The sequence below is a fragment of the Hyla sarda genome, chromosome 12 (genome assembly GCF_029499605.1).
Source record: "Hyla sarda isolate aHylSar1 chromosome 12, aHylSar1.hap1, whole genome shotgun sequence".
Lineage (NCBI taxonomy): Eukaryota > Metazoa > Chordata > Amphibia > Anura > Hylidae > Hyla > Hyla sarda.
This window is the reverse complement of record NC_079200.1, coordinates 30942391-30960117: the sequence shown is the minus strand read 5'-3', so window position 1 is coordinate 30960117 and position 17727 is coordinate 30942391. Positions and strand designations below refer to the sequence as shown.

The 17727-nt window shown below is 41.7% G+C and overlaps 1 protein-coding gene across 1 annotated transcript in view; it reads left to right on the top strand.

Moving 5' to 3' along the window:
- CALCOCO2 (calcium binding and coiled-coil domain 2) overlaps nucleotides 1-17727 on the top strand; it is a 99582-nt gene that overhangs the window by 59556 nt on the left and 22299 nt on the right. Inside the window, exons 10-14 of the mRNA XM_056548206.1 lie at nucleotides 1028-1118; nucleotides 3534-3629; nucleotides 7930-7998; nucleotides 10903-11010; nucleotides 15338-15432. Of these exons, the coding sequence (XP_056404181.1) occupies nucleotides 1028-1118; nucleotides 3534-3629; nucleotides 7930-7998; nucleotides 10903-11010; nucleotides 15338-15432 (459 nt within the window). The remainder of the gene's footprint in view (nucleotides 1-1027; nucleotides 1119-3533; nucleotides 3630-7929; nucleotides 7999-10902; nucleotides 11011-15337; nucleotides 15433-17727) is intronic.

Genomic DNA, 17727 nt, shown 5'->3' with positions numbered 1-17727 from the left:
GCCTGTAGTGTGGTTTTCCACTGTGATTTTGAGTGTGACTCCACATCCAGACCTCCATGGGATGATACATTTGATTTTCATTGATAATATTTGTGTGATTTTGTTGTCAGCACATTCAACTATGTATTGACGTGACCATTAATTAACTCCCTGTTTTTCCATTCCTTGATGGATTCACATGTGTCAACAATTTAATTCACATGCAGAGGTGAAAGTTTCAACTCCTGGTCTCCAGTTCACACTCTACAGCTGGGACCCCCATCTATTGTGTACTTTGTATAATACTGAGGTCTTCTTATATGAGGGGGACCTTCAAAGCGAACCTTATATATATGTAGCATCATTATTGACATTATCACTGTACATGAATTTATGTTTGTTTGAGCATAGTTCATGTGTATAGGTGACTTTAAAGAGTACCTGTCATTACCCACAAAAAAAAGTTATTTGCTACTCAGTACCTAATCCTGATCATGTACATATTGGGGGAGATTTATCAAAACCTGTCCAGAGGAAAAGTTGCTAAATTGCCCATAGCAATCAATCAGATCACTTCTTTCATTTTTGAAAAATTTAAGAAGCAACTTTTCCTCTGGACAGATTTTGATTAATCTTCCCCATTATTTTCATGTGTCTAGCACCTATATTTCTCTCACAAACACCTTCTATCTTTTGGTCACTTTGCTTGTCATTCTTTGCTTTGGAGGGAGCCCTCACACTACATGACTTTCTTCCTGAGTCTGCTCTGCTGTGCTGGGTCTCTTCATCCAATCACTTCAGGCTGCTCTGTAATCCTCTTCTCTCTGCTTTCATGCTGCAGTCTGATAGGACAGGAGTGAGCACAGTAAAGTGCTAGTCCTGCCCTTACTTACTGGACTTTGTCCATACCTTTGCTACAGCTTGGACACAGATCTTATTAAAAAAGTTATTGTTTTGCGAAGATATACAACATATGAAAAGTGTTTTAATCTGACAATGATCATTTAAGTTTGACATGGAACTACCCCAATTGTTCTTTTCTCTACAGGTACAAAGAACAAGAACAAAAATTACTTTCAGACAGGAAGGAGTTAGAAAAATCCCTAGAGAAGTCAATGGCTGAAAAGAATCTCTTAAAGGTGGGTGTCTGCTATGACCAAAAAGCATCACTTTCAGGTTATGCACAATGGTCTCTTAAAGGGGTACTCCCCTGGTAAACATTTTTTTTTTTTTTAAATCAACTGGTGTCAGAAAGTTAAACAGATTTGTAAATTACTTCTATTTAAAAATCTTAATTCTTCCAGCACTTATCAGCTGCTGTATGCTCCACAGGAAGTTCTTTTCTCTTTGAATTTTCTTTATGTCTGACCACAGTGCTCCCTGCTGACACCTCTGTCCATTTTAGGCTGTCTGGAGCAGGAGAGGTTTGCTAAGGGGATTTGCTCCTACTCTGGACAGTTCCTAAAATGGACAGAGGCGTCAGCAGAGAGCACAGAGAGCACAGAAAGGAAATTCAAAAAAGAAAAGAATTTCCTCTGGAACAAACAGCCCCTAAAAAGTACTGGAAGGATTAAGATTTTTTAATAGAAGTAATTTACAAATCTGTTTAACTTCCTGGCACCAGTTGATTTAAAAAAATGCTTTCCAGTGGAGTAGTATACAATGGCCTTACAATGGAACTTAAAACCACACTCAACAAACAATGCCACCGGCAGTCTGGAAAATGGCTGCATGACTCAACCTATCAGAGCGGGCATTTAACTGGTAACTTACCTGTATCACTGTAGTGCAGTGCCCTCCAAACTGTGGACCTCCAGCTAAGGCTCCTTTCACACTATACTGTTGCTCCATTTTAAAGACCCGTTACGATGTCCTGTTTAGAAAAACCTTAAAAACGGCCGTTATAAAAACCACATACAAGTCTATGGGATTTTTTGATTATATGTTCTCACCCGTTATAGCCCGTTATGACTAACGGATGTTATTTGTGTCTGGAGAAACATTGGTGCATGTGATTTTTTCTCCCGTCACAAATAATGTCCGTTAGTCATAACGGGCTATAACGGGTGATAACGGATAATCAAAAAATCCCATAGACTTGAAAGTGGTTTTTATAACGGCCGTTTTTAAGGGTTTTCAAAACAGGACATCGTAACGGGTCTTTAAAACGGAGCAACAGTATAGTGTGAAAGGAGCCTTATCTGTTAAACCCTCGTGTACAGAATATGGTTTGCAATACATAGCAAAAGTGCATTTTGATGTAGATTTTAAAGTGGAGGTCACCTAAAAAAAAAAAATCTAAAGAAAAAAAAAAAACAACAGATATGGTATGTTGCAAATAAATAAATCTGCAGCAAGACCTCAGATCTGCATTGATGTTTTTAAAGTATATGTTTGGAGCATTTTTGTAAAACTCAACCATTCACATGCACTTTATTGCACCAGTTTCAGCAGTGGATGCTGCAGTTAAAGGGGTACTCCACCCCTAGGCATCTTATCTCCTATCCAAAGTATAGCGGATAAGATGTCTGATCGTGGGGGCCCCCGCCACTGGGGACCCCCGCGATCTCCTTGCTGCACCTGGCGTTCGTTTAGAGCAGCGGGTGCAGTGCCGGAGACTCGTGGCGTCACAGTCATGTCACGCTTGCGACATTACGGTCACGCCCCCTCAATGCAAGTCTATGGCAAGTTCATGGCAGTGCAATGAGGGGGCATGGTTGTGATGTCACGAGCGGGCGTAACTGTGATGTCACAAGCCTCCGCCCCATATCGTCAGTCATCCGCCCCATGCACCAGATGTGTGGGGTGCTGCAGCCGAGATCGCGGGGGTCCCCAGCGGCAGGACCCCCTTGATCAGACATCTTATCTCCGATCCTTTGGATAGGGGATAAGATGTCTAAGGCTGGAGTACCTCTTTAACTTGTTGTCTGTAAACCTAGTTCACATTTATCTATGCTACGATTCATTGATGGATGATCCCTGATACACACAATGGATAGAAACATAAAGACGGACACTTACATTAGGCTGGCTTCACAGTACACAGTATTTTTAGCCAAAACCTGTAATAAAAAGGACACAGAGAAAAACTATAATGGAAATATTATATTATGCCGCCCATCCCATAATTAAAATTAAGTTCATCGATATTACAGCTACAAGTCCTGGCCTGACCATGGGTCTTATGAACTAAACTCAAAGTGGTCATTTCAGGTCACCAGACCCATGGTCAGGCTCGAAATTGCAGCCATAATTAAACCCAAAAATGTTTTCGTTTACACTAGTGTGAATGCAGCTTTACAGTCATTGTCCATGTGTTGCCTTGATGATGGTGATCAGGGGCGTAGCTATAGGGGTTGCTGAGGTAGCAGTTGCATCGGGGCCCTGGTACATAAGGGGGCCCCAAAGCACATCTGCCCCATAACAGACCAGTACTATAATTGGCACATGTTGCAGATATTGCAGCGGGGCCCTGAAGCTACAAGTTACGCCTCTGATGCCGATGATGGTTATCATGTCAACAGAAATTCTAATTCCTTTCATTCATTTGACAGAGTGAAGCAGTGGCCAAGCAGAAGATAGCGGAGAACTTTACTTATACTGTAAATCAATGTAAAGAAGAGAATGTAAAACTGAAGGCAGAACTTGAAGTAAGTATCATTCATGGGCTTGTATGATATATATTAAGTGAATAACACAGTATAAAAATTATAGAGTGGCTATGTTATCTACCGTCTCTTTTAATGGGCGGGCATGACAAAAAAGTCAAAAGAAAAAGGAAGTATTACATTTACTTGAGTTCAACTACATACCACACTATGTTTTATGAACAAAATAAAAACAATTTTGCATATATATATATATACCATGTATGTGTGTGTATATATATATATATATATATATATATATATATATACTGTACAGAACAGACCAAAGGTTTGGACACACCTTCTCATTCAAAGAGTTTTCTTTATTTTCATGACTATGAAAAGTGTAGATTCACACTGAAGGCATCAAAACTATGAATTAACACATGTGGAATTATATACATAACAAAAAAGTGTGAAACAACTGAAAATATGTCATATTCTAGGTTCTTCAAAGTAGCCACCTTTTGCTTTGAATACTGCTTTGCACACTCTTGGCATTCTCTTGATGAGGTAGTCACCTGAAATGGTCTTCCAACTGTCTTGAAGGAGTTCCCAGAGATGCTTAGCACTTGTTGGCCCTTTTGCCTTCATTGGGTTCAGGTCTGGTGACTGTGGAGGCAAGGTCATCTGGCGCAGCACCCCATCACTCTCCTTCTTGGTCAAATAGCCCTTACACAGCCTGGAGGTGTTTGGGGTCATTGCCCTGTTGAAAAATAAATGATGGTCCAATTAAACGCAAACTGGATGGAATAGCATGCCGCTGCAAGATGCTGTGGTAGCCATGCTGGTTCAGTATGCCTTCAATTTTGAATAAATCCCCAACAGTGTCACCCACAAAGCACCATCACACCTCCTCCTCCATGCTTCACGGTGGGAACCAGGCATGTAGAGTCCATCCGTTCACCTTTTCTGCGTCGCACACAGACACGGTGGTTGGAACCAAAGATCTCAAATTTGGACTCATCAGACCAAAGCACAGATTTCCACTGGTCTGATGTCCATTCCTTGTATTCTTTAGCCCAAACAAGTCTCTTCTGCTTGTTGCCTGTCCTTAGCAGTGGTTTCCTAGCAGATATTCTACCATGAAGGCCTGATTCACACAGTCTCCTCTTAACAGTTGTTCTAGAGATGTGTCTGCTGCTATAACTCTGTGTGGCATTGACCTGGTCTCTAATCTGAGCTGCTGTCAACCTGCGATTTCTGAGGCTGGTGACTCGGATGAACTTCTCCTCCGCAGCAGAGGTGACTCTTGGTCTTCCTTTCCTGGGGCGGTCCAGTCAGCCAGTTTCTTTGTAGCTCTTGATGGTTTTTGTGACTGCACTTGGGGACACTTTCCACCTAGAATATGACATATTTTCAGTTGTTTCACACTTTTTTGTTATCTCTATAATTCCACATGTGTTACTTCATAGTTTTGATGCCTTCAGTTGGAATCTACAATTTTCATAGTCATGAAAATAAAGAAAACTCTCTGAATGAGAAGGTGTGTCCAAACTTTTGGTCTGTACTGTATGTATTAAATAGCTTTTAGTGCACTGTATAATAAATCAATGTTATATTATAACAGATTTTATTATACAGTTAAAGAGTACCTCTCATGATTTTGTTACATTTTATAATCCTCTCAGTTCACTGTCCCCATCATCATAAACCACCCCCTGCCTTTATTTTTATAATTTTTTCGTTTTCTACCTTGATATTGCTCTGTATTTTCTGCTCAGTCTCAGTTAGATTCACAGACTGGGAAGGGTCATTACCCAGCAGGCGTGACATCATCTGCAGCCACACAGGGGAGAACTTCCTCCCTCACTCTGTTACACACACCCCAGAGAAGTTCAGAGTGTGAGATGAGCTATGATTGGGTAAGGCTGCATCCCCCCCCCCCTTAGCACTCCAGACTGCATTTCCTGATTTTGGAATTCTGCCAGGCCAGCAGGAGTCCAAAGTCTGTGCAAGAGATGGGGGAAATGTGCTCTGGACAAGTAGGGAGACACCTAGTGGCAGCTTTTTTAAACACATAGAAAACAAATATTTTTTTTAAACATAGTACATTAGAAAGATGTTTTTATTTACCATAAGGAGTGCAATAGCAAAAATTTTAATGAGGGTGCCCATTTAAAAAAACAAAAAAACAAACAAACAAAGACCGTCACCATTTTACTGTCACTCTGTAATCCTATTTGCCACTAGGTCAGTGGGCAGTTCTAATTTTTACCAGCTTTTGGAAGTTCTTACTTTTTCTTTTCTTCCGTGGTATATTTTTTAGTTGCTTTCTAGGTCTTCTTTATTGGGGCATTACTACGGTGAGAGACTGCAGCTTAGTACCGTGTAACAGAATATGCCCCTGTTTCATCTTATGCTCAAGGCTGCTGCTCAGTCATCCCATACTTTACAGTGCAGCTCTGCTTGTTCTGACCGGCTGCTGTGTATAAGAAAAGGCGCATTAGGTAATTTCATTAAAAACAAATGATTGTATAGTACAACCAAACAAACCACTAGTAACCAAAGTTACCACTACATATATCCTATGAACCTCACTATTTGGGGATTGTGGAGTTTTAGGAAATTGTAGGGTCTTGAGACCCAAAAATTCAGAGAATAATTCCTGGATATTCACCTAGTGTGGTACAATCGTGGAGGTTCAGGGGTGTTGTAGAATGTTCCTACAGTTCTTATAAAAAGAACTTGTTTTAGAAACATGATGCATTACAGGGACTTCATATACAGTGGTCCCTCAACATACGATGGTAATCCGTTCCAAATGGACCATCGATTGTTGAAACCATCGTATGTTGAGGGATCCGTGCAATGTAAAGTATAGGACAGTGGTCTACAACCTGCGGACCTCCAGATGTTGCAAAACTACAACACCCAGCATGCCTGGACAGCCAACGGCTGTCCGGGCATGCTGGGAGTTGTAGTTTTGCAACATCTGGAGGTCTCAGGTTGAAGACCACTGGTATTGGAGGTTATACTCACATGTCCCCGCCGCTCCGGACCGTCACCGCTGCCCTGGATGTCGCCTTCCATCACTGTCGCCGCATCCCCGGGGTGTCCCTAACGCTCCGGCAAGGCCTCTGCTTCCCCGGCATCCTCGCTCTCCATCGCCGCCATCACGCCGCTGCGCACGCCGCTCCTATTGGATGACGGGACGGCGTGCGCAGCGACGTGATGACGACGATGGAGAGCAACAACGATGCAGGGGATCCCGAAGAGGACGCGCCGGAGCCCCGAGGACAGGTAAGTGATCGTCAGCGAACCACACGGGGCACCGTAAACAGCTATCCGGTGGCAGCTGAAGCAGTCTGCGCTGCCGGATAGCCGTTTATGCGATGGCCCCGACATACAAAAGCATCGTATGTTGATGCTGCCTTCAACATGCGATGGGCTCTGAGAGGCCATCGTATGTTGAAATGATCGTATGTCGGGGCCATCGTAGGTCGGGGGGGTTACTGTATATGTAAAAGTACAGTTTTAAGGTTACTTACAAATTGCAAAATGTTTACTTACCCATAGGATGTGCATTGGATGTAAAAATGTTTGTAAAAATATTTTGTAAATAAAGCTGACAATTTTTTTTGCCAAATTTGCTCCTGATTTACATTTACACACTAGTGCAGTGTTTCCCAACCAGTGCTCCTCCAGCTGTTGCAAATCTACAACTCCCAGCAAGCCCTGACAGCCTTCGGCTCTAGATTTGCAACAGCTGGAGTGAACACTGGTTGGGAAACACTGCACTAATATATGCACAGTCTATACGGACTATAATGCTGCATGTACTATGGGTGGTTGTACTCCAAAGGATGTAGAACCTTTATGCTATTTTAAGAATTCTGTTTTAGCATCATATTAAAGAAGCACTCTGGTGGAAAAAAAAAGTTGTTTTTTTTTGTAAATTTGTAAATTACTTCTTTTTAAAAATCTTGATCCTTCCAGTACTTATCAGCTGTTGTATGCTCCACAGGAAGTTGTGTAGTTCTTTTCAGCCTTGCTGACACCTCTGTCCATGTCATGAACTGTCCAGAGCAGTAGAAGTTTGCTGTGGGGATTTGCATCTTCTACTCGAGTCAGTTCCTGACACAGACAGGGGTGGCAGCAGAGAGCACTGTGGTCAGACTGAACTACACAACAACTTCTGGAGCAGCTGATAAGTACTGGAAGGATTAAGATTTTTAAATAGAAGTAATTTACAAATCTGTATAACTTTCTGGCACCAGTTGATTTGAAAACCTTTGTTTTCCACCGGTGTACCCCTTTAAGACCAGTTCAATTAACACTAATGAGGACTCTCCCATACAAGTTGCAGGCATGTGCACTGGAAAAAGAGAAGAAACAGAAAGAGAATCTAAGGCAATTACTGGATAAAGAGGTAAAGATGTTGGTTGCACAAGCAGAAAACTAAAAGTCAATTTATATACATTTCATATATCTGTCTGTGCTTCCATAACGTAGGAAAATGCTTTTATTCTCTGGTGCCAAGAGTCAAAGAGATGTTCCCAAGCCTCTGAAGTGTTATGGTCTGGAACTTGCTACCCCTCCTAATTCTATCCCTGTTTGACTGGAAGCCGAGCCCTGTTTCCAATACTTTGTATGCACAACGCAGGAACAAAATTTAGAAACAGGGCTCAGCTTCCAGCTGACTGTCAATTAAGCAGAGGCAGGGATGACAGGGGTGAGCGAGAAGGGGTTCCAGCCCTCAGCACTTCAGAGGCTTGGGAACACCTCTACGACACTTGGAACCAGAAAATAAAAAGGATTTTCCTACATTATGGAAGCACAGACAAATATATAAAAAAAGGTACCATTTTTTTTTTTGTCCTAACAGCATCAAACAGTGTCAGACACAGTAAGAATACTGATACCCATAATCTTTTGAGCGCTTCTGGGCATTTCCTCAATTATAATTGAGGTGTATTAAAGACTTATTGGCTAAATGCCATTAAAGGGGTACTCTGGTGAAAAACTTTTTCTTTTTTCTTTTTTTAAATCAACTGGTGCCAGAAAGTTAAACAGATTTGTAAATTACCTCAATTAAAAAATCTTAATCCTTCCTGTACTTATTAGCTGCTGAATACTACAGAACTGTCTGCTGACATCACGAGCACAGTGCTCTCTGCTGACATCTCTGTCCATTTTATGAACTGTCCAGAACAGCATATGTTTGCTATGGGGATTTCCTTTTACCCTGGACAGTTCCTAAAAATGGACAGAGATGTCAGCAGAGAGCAATGTGCTCATCATGTCAGCAGACAGCTCTGTGTTTCAAACGGAAAATAATTTCCACTGTAGTATTCAGCAGCTAATAAGTACAGGAAAGATTAAGATTTTTTAATAGAAGTAATTTACAAATCTGTTTAACTTTCTGGCACAAGTTAATTTAAAAAAAAAAAAAAAAAAAAAAAGGTTTTCACTGGAGTATCCCTTTAACCCCTTAAGGACGCAGGACGTAAATGTACGTCCTGGTGAGGTGGTACTTAACGCACCAGGACGTACATTTACGTCCTAAGCATAACCGCGGGCATCGGAGCGATGCCCGTGTCATGCGCGGCTGATCCCGGCTGCTGATAGCAGCCAGGGACCCGCCGGCAATGGCCGACGCCCGCAATCTCGCGGGCGTCCGCCATTAACCCCTCAGGTGCCGGTATCAATACAGATCCCGGCATCTGCGGCAGTTCGCAATTTAAATGAACGATCGGATCGCCCGCAGCGCTGCTGCGGGGATCCGATCATTCATAACGCCGCACGGAGGTCCCCTCTCCTTCCTCCGTGCGGCTCCCGGCGTCTCCTGCTCTGGTCTGTGATCGAGCAGACCAGAGCAGGAGATGACCGATAATACTGATCTGTTCTATGTCCTATACATAGAACAGATCAGTATTAGCAATCATGGTATTGCTATGAATAGTCCCCTATGGGGACTATTCAAGTGTAAAAAAAAATGTAAAAAAATGTAAAAGTAAAAAAAAAGTGAAAAATCCCCTCCCCAATAAAAAAGTAAAACGTCCGTTTTTTCCTATTTTACCCCCAAAAAGCGTAAAAAACATTTTTTATAGACATATTTGGTATCGCCGCGTGCGTAAATGTCCGAACTATTAAAATAAAATGTTAATGATCCCATACGGTGAACGGCGTGAACGAAAAAAAATAAAAAAAAGTCCAAAATTCCTACTTTTTTAATACATTTTATAAAAAAAAAAAACAGAATAAAGAACACACAGAATAAAGAACACACGTCATTTTTACCATAAATTGTATGGCGTGAAAACAAAACCTTCCAAAATTAGCAAAATTGCGTTTTTCGTTTTAATTTCCCCACAAAAATAGTGATTTTTGGTTGCGCCACACATTTTATGATATAATGAGTGATGTCATTACAAAGGACAACTGGTCGCGCAAAAAACAAGCCCTCATACTAGTCTGTGGATGAAAATATAAAAGAGTTATGATTTTTAGAAGGCGAGGAGGAAAAAATGAAAACGTAAAAATTAAATTGTCTGAGTCCTTAAGGCCAAAATGGGCTGAGTCCTAAAGGGGTTAATCACATCTTATCCAAAGGATAGGGAATAAGATGTTAGATCGCATGGGTCCTGCCGCTAGGGACCCCCGCGATTTCTGGGCCGGTAGCTGCGGCGACCGGAACACAGAAGCTTGCAGCTTCCGCATTCAGGACGTCACGCCATGCCCCCTCGGCTAGTACAGAGCCGTTATGCCTCCTCCCAGTGACTTAAATGGAGGGGGCGTGGCGGCCTGCTTTGGCAGTCATCGGGCACAGAGTGGAGTTCGCTCCGTGACCCGAATGACAGGGGTGCAGGCCCGGAGATCGCGAGGGTCCCCAGCGGCGGGACCACCGCGATCTAACATCTTATCCCCTATCCTTTGGATGGGGTATAAGATGTGTGCGGTGGAGTACCCCTTTAAGAAAGTGCAGGGGCCCCCAGAGGGGGTAATATCTCACAGAGATTAGTGGACAGAGAAATGTTCTGGATCCAGAACCTAAACACATGCTGGCCCGCAGGTACACTGTATCAGTAATACAGAGGAAGCACTTTTATACTATTATAGAGTGTGAGTATTATGGAAAAAGGTCATGAGAAAGAGTGTTTGACGCACTGGAAACGCGTCAGCCTGTATAGCGAAACCTGATTGTCGTCTAGCTGAATGTAATTAAAAACAATTTAATAAATGTTTTAGCCAATTTGTATATCTGTTCTATATTAACATATTGGAATCGAAACCAGTGTCCTTTTTTTTCCAAGATATTTTCTTCTGTTTGTAGGTGAAGAAAGTTATTGATCAAGAACGCAATATGGCACAAAATACTGAAAAGCTTAGAGCTGCAGAAGAGACATTGATCGGCTTTAGCAAGCAGATAGATTCACTTAAGGTAAATAATGTCATATGGAGCAGCCCCAATAGAGAAATAAATCGGTATATAATCAGTATTTTTTTTATTCTACCTCTCATTGCAGTACAGATGATACTAAGGGGCTAAGTAGTCATATGGGTGGCCCTACTCAGTGATTGACAACTATCTGTGTATAAGTGTGCATATAGAGAGAGCTGTCAATTACTGAGTAGGACCGCCCACATGACTACTTCATGAGCAGAGATCTACCTGTATAAATGACAAGTTATCCTGGGACTTTTCCCATGATAGTATATATAAATGTGGTGGCCCAGTACAGGAGTTGCACTTCTGTACCCTTGCTGCATTGTGTGGCGGACTCTGTCAGTGTCCCCTGAGACCCCCCTTATGGTATTTAGCTCAAGTGGTTAATTATACCCTATGTTATTTACTGCATTGTCTTTATACTGTTATATGCCTTTAAATGTTTTTACCAAGTCATGTAAGCAGGGAAGGTGTCAGTGACCAGGTGACATGTGTGGTGACCTATAGGACTCCTCTAAAACACTCCCTTATAAACCTAGGGAGGAGCTAGATAGTTAGTTCAGTTCAGTTCTATGCATACTGAGGAACAGTCAAGACCTGAGAGTGTCATGTTGTCCTGAGGAGACCCAAGGCCTAGTCACGCAGCCACGCTTCCACCAACCAAGTGCCCCACAGGTGAATATCAAAGCCTGGTAAGCTACACAAGTGGTGAAGTCTAGTCAGTCCTAGTCAAGTCAGTCAAGTCGGTCTAAATTCAGCGTGGGTCTGCAGCATTCTGTCCAAGTCCACTACAAGTTCCAGCGAGCCAGCAAGTCTCTAAAGTCACAGGTCATCTCCTTGGGCCTAACTGAGCTGTAAATACTATTCCATCTGTCTGCCTCAGTAAAGATGCCTTCGTTCCGTAACTTGCCGTCAGAGTCATCATTTGCCCCGTGTCTAGCCCAGGATCCAGCCACCATACCTCAGGTGGGGCAGAGGTTAACCATGCCCTGGCATCACAAATACAAGGGATTAATGCCATCTGCCCCTAGGGTAATAACATCTGCCCTCATCACACCTTCACCACATAAATCTGCTTAGTTCCTCCTGCTCTATAACATGATACCTGCAGATTGTACTGTATTGTATATATCATCTGCTCAGCTCCTCCTGCTCCATAACATGATACCTGCAGATTGTACTGTATTGTATATATCATTTGCTCAGCTCCTCCTGCTCTATAACATGATTCCTGCAGATTGTACTGTATCGCATATATCATCTGCTCACCTCCTCCTGCTCTATAACATGATACCTGCAGATTGTATTGTATTGTATATATCATCTTCTCAGCTCCTCCTGCTCTATAACATGATACCTGCAGATTGTACTGTATTGTATTTATCATCTGCTCAGCTCCTCCTGCTCTATAACATGATACCTGCAGATTGTACTGTATTGTATATATCATCTGCTCAGCTCCTCCTGCTCTATAACATAATACCTGCAGGATTGTATTGTATTGTATATATCATCTGCTCAGCTCCTCCTGCTCTATAACATGATACCTGAAGATTGTACTGTATTGTATATATCATCTGCTCAGCTCCTCCTGCTCTATAACATGATACCTGCAGATTGTACTGTATTGTATATATCATCTTCTCAGCTCCTCCTGCTCTATAACATGATACCTGCAGATTGTACTGTATTGTATATATCATCTGCTCAGCTCCTCCTGCTCTATAACATAATACCTGCAGGATTGTATTGTATTGTATATATCATCTGCTCAGCTCCTCCTGCTCTATAACATGATACCTGAAGATTGTACTGTATTGTATATATCATCTGCTCAGCTCCTCCTGCTCTATAACATGATACCTGCAGATTGTACTGTATTGTATATATCATCTTCTCAGCTCCTCCTGCTCTATAACATGATACCTGCAGATTGTACTGTATTGTATATATCATCTGCTCAGCTCCTCCTGCTCTATAACATAATACCTGCAGGATTGTATTGTATTGTATATATCATCTGCTCAGCTCCTCCTGCTCTATAACATGATACCTGAAGATTGTACTGTATTGTATATATCATCTGCTCAGCTCCTCCTGCTCTATAACATGATACCTGCAGATTGTACTGTATTGTATATATCATCTGCTCAGCTCCTCCTGCTCTATAACATGATACCTGCAGATTGTACTGTATTGTATATATCATTTGCTCAGCTCCTCCTGCTCTATAACATGATTCCTGCAGATTGTACTGTATCGCATATATCATCTGCTCAGCTCCTCCTGCTCTATAACATGATACCTGAAGATTGTACTGTATTGTATATATCATCTGCTCAGCTCCTCCTGCTCTATAACATGATACCTGCAGATTGTACTGTATTGTATATATCATCTTCTCAGCTCCACCTGCTCTATAACATGATACCTGCAGATTGTACTGTATTGTATATATCATCTGCTCAGCTCCTCCTGCTCTATAACATAATACCTGCAGGATTGTATTGTATTGTATATATCATCTGCTCAGCTCCTCCTGCTCTATAACATGATACCTGAAGATTGTACTGTATTGTATATATCATCTTCTCAGCTCCTCCTGCTCTATAACATGATACCTGCAGATTGTACTGTATTGTATATATCATCTTCTCAGCTCCTCCTGCTCTATAACATGATACCTGCAGATTGTACTGTATTGTATATATCATCTGCTCAGCTCCTCCTGCTCTATAACATAATACCTGCAGGATTGTATTGTATTGTATATATCATCTGCTCAGCTCCTCCTGCTCTATAACATGATACCTGAAGATTGTACTGTATTGTATATATCATCTGCTCAGCTCCTCCTGCTCTATAACATGATACCTGCAGATTGTACTGTATTGTATATATCATCTGCTCAGCTCCTCCTGCTCTATAACATAATACCTGAAGATTGTATATATCATCTTCTCAGCTCCTCCTGCTCTATAACATAATACTTGCAGATTGTACTGTATTGTATATATCATCTGCTCAGCTCCTCCTGCTCTATAACGATACCTGAAGATTGTTCTGTATTGTATATATCATCTGCTCAGCTCCTCCTGCTCTATAACATGATGTTTGCAGATTATACGTTATTGTATATATCATCTGCTCAGCTCCTCCTGCTCTATACCATTATACATGTAGATTGTACTGTATGGTATATATTATCTGCTCAGCTCCTCCTGCTCTATAACATGATCCCTGCAGATTGTACTGTATTGTATATATCATTTGCTCAGCTCCTCCTGCTCTATAACATGATTCCTGCAGATTGTACTGTATTGCATATATCATCTGCTCACCTCCTCCTGCTCTATAACATGATACCTGTAGATTGTATTGTATTGTATATATCATCTGCTCAGCTCCTCCTGCTCTATAACATGATACCTGCAGATTGTACTGTATTGTATATATCATCTGCTCAGCTCATCCTGCTCTATACCATTATACTTGTAGATTGTTATGTATTGTATATATCATCTGCTCAGCTCCTCCTGCTCTATAACATGATACCTGCAGATTGTACTGTATTGTATATATCATGTGCTCAGCTCCTCCTGCTCTATAACATGATACCGGCAGATTGTACTGTATTGTATATATCATCTGCTCAGCCTCTCCTGCTCTATAAAATGATACCTGCAGATTGTACTGTATTGTATATATCATCTGCTTAGCTCCTCCTGCTCAATAACCTGATACCTGCAGATTGTACTGTATTGTTTATATCATCTGCTCAGCTCCTCCTGCTCTATAACATGATACCTGCAGATTGTACTGTATTGTATATATCATCTACTCAGCTCCTCCTGCTCTATAACATGATACCTGCAGATTGTACTGTATTGTATATATCATGTGCTCAGCTCCTCCTGCTCTATAACATGATACCTGCAGATTGTACTGTATTGTATATATCATCTGCTCAGCTCCTCCTGCTCTATAACATGATACCTGCAGATTGTACTGTATTGTATATATCATCTGCTCAGCTCCTCCTGCTCAATAACCTGATACCTGCAGATTGTACTGTATTGTATATATCATCTGCTCAGCTCCCTTTGCTCCATAACATGATGTCTGCAGACTGAACTGTATTTTCAACAAGACAGGTTCCCTTGAAGAAAATTATCCAGCAATGTGACAACTGGTGGATGCTTTACATTGTAAACCTAACAATGCAGTATACGTAATATTCTGATTTCTGGTACAACATCCACACAGGGTAACCATAAATACTGCCACACACTTATGCTACATTTTTTTTTAAATCCTCCAGGCTGAAAATGAAAATAAAATGAAACAAATGGGAATGCTACATTTAACTATTGCTAGTTTGGAGGGTGAGGTGAAAAGGATGAAAGAAGAGTGCAAGGTAATTACATTTCCTTTAGAAGATATACATAGTTTGTAGGTGGGTCATGGCTTTGCACACAGGGAGGCATGGGCTTGCCACTTGTCAATTTTTTACGCCTGCAAGCAGATATATATTGTGGTTGAGATCTGATTTGGTGTAGGTTTCTGAGGCTGCCTTAGGTGCAATGGATTTTTTTTAAAGGGGTATTCCACCCCTAGACATTTTATCCCCTATCCAAAGGATAGGGGATAAAATGTCAGATCGCCCCCCCAAACCCCCCCCCCCCGGGATCCCCGCTGCGGCACCGCACTATCATTACAGCACAGAGCAAGTTCGCTCTGTGCGTAATGACGGGCGATATGGGGGACGGAGCAGCGTGACGTCATGGCTCCGCCCCTCGTGACATCACTGCCCGTCCCCTTAATGCAAGTCTATGGGAGGGGGCGTGACGACCGCCACACCCCCTCCCATAGACTTGTATTGAAAGGGGTGGGCCGTGACATCACGAGGGGTGGAGCCGTGACGTAACGATGCTCCGGCCCCTGTACCGCCCATCATTATGTGCAGAGCAAACTCGCTCTGTGCTGTAATGATAGTGCGGTGCCGCAGCGGGGATCCCAGGGGTCCCCAGCAGCGGCACCGCGGCGATCTGACATCTTATCCCCTATCCTTTGGATAGGGGATAAAATGTCTAGGGGCGGAATACCCCTTTAAGAGTCATGCGCTCTTGGCAAATCCCTCCTCTCTAAATATTTTCTGTATATGTTCAAATATAACTGTTAGGGTACATTAAGACATCATCTTCTCAGCTCCTCCTGCTCTATAACATGATACCTGCAGATTGTACTGTATTGTATATATCATCTGCTCAGCTCCTCCTGCTCTATAACATAATACCTGCAGGATTGTATTGTATTGTATATATCATCTGCTCAGCTCCTCCTGCTCTATAACATGATACCTGAAGATTGTACTGTATTGTATATATCATCTGCTCAGCTCCTCCTGCTCTATAACATGATACCTGCAGATTGTACTGTATTGTATATATCATCTTCTCAGCTCCTCCTGCTCTATAACATGATACCTGCAGATTGTACTGTATTGTATATATCATCTGCTCAGCTCCTCCTGCTCTATAACATAATACCTGCAGGATTGTATTGTATTGTATATATCATCTGCTCAGCTCCTCCTGCTCTATAACATGATACCTGAAGATTGTACTGTATTGTATATATCATCTGCTCAGCTCCTCCTGCTCTATAACATGATACCTGCAGATTGTACTGTATTGTATATATCATCTGCTCAGCTCCTCCTGCTCTATAACATGATACCTGCAGATTGTACTGTATTGTATATATCATTTGCTCAGCTCCTCCTGCTCTATAACATGATTCCTGCAGATTGTACTGTATCGCATATATCATCTGCTCAGCTCCTCCTGCTCTATAACATGATACCTGAAGATTGTACTGTATTGTATATATCATCTGCTCAGCTCCTCCTGCTCTATAACATGATACCTGCAGATTGTACTGTATTGTATATATCATCTTCTCAGCTCCACCTGCTCTATAACATGATACCTGCAGATTGTACTGTATTGTATATATCATCTGCTCAGCTCCTCCTGCTCTATAACATAATACCTGCAGGATTGTATTGTATTGTATATATCATCTGCTCAGCTCCTCCTGCTCTATAACATGATACCTGAAGATTGTACTGTATTGTATATATCATCTTCTCAGCTCCTCCTGCTCTATAACATGATACCTGCAGATTGTACTGTATTGTATATATCATCTTCTCAGCTCCTCCTGCTCTATAACATGATACCTGCAGATTGTACTGTATTGTATATATCATCTGCTCAGCTCCTCCTGCTCTATAACATAATACCTGCAGGATTGTATTGTATTGTATATATCATCTGCTCAGCTCCTCCTGCTCTATAACATGATACCTGAAGATTGTACTGTATTGTATATATCATCTGCTCAGCTCCTCCTGCTCTATAACATGATACCTGCAGATTGTACTGTATTGTATATATCATCTGCTCAGCTCCTCCTGCTCTATAACATAATACCTGAAGATTGTATATATCATCTTCTCAGCTCCTCCTGCTCTATAACATAATACTTGCAGATTGTACTGTATTGTATATATCATCTGCTCAGCTCCTCCTGCTCTATAACGATACCTGAAGATTGTTCTGTATTGTATATATCATCTGCTCAGCTCCTCCTGCTCTATAACATGATGTTTGCAGATTATACGTTATTGTATATATCATCTGCTCA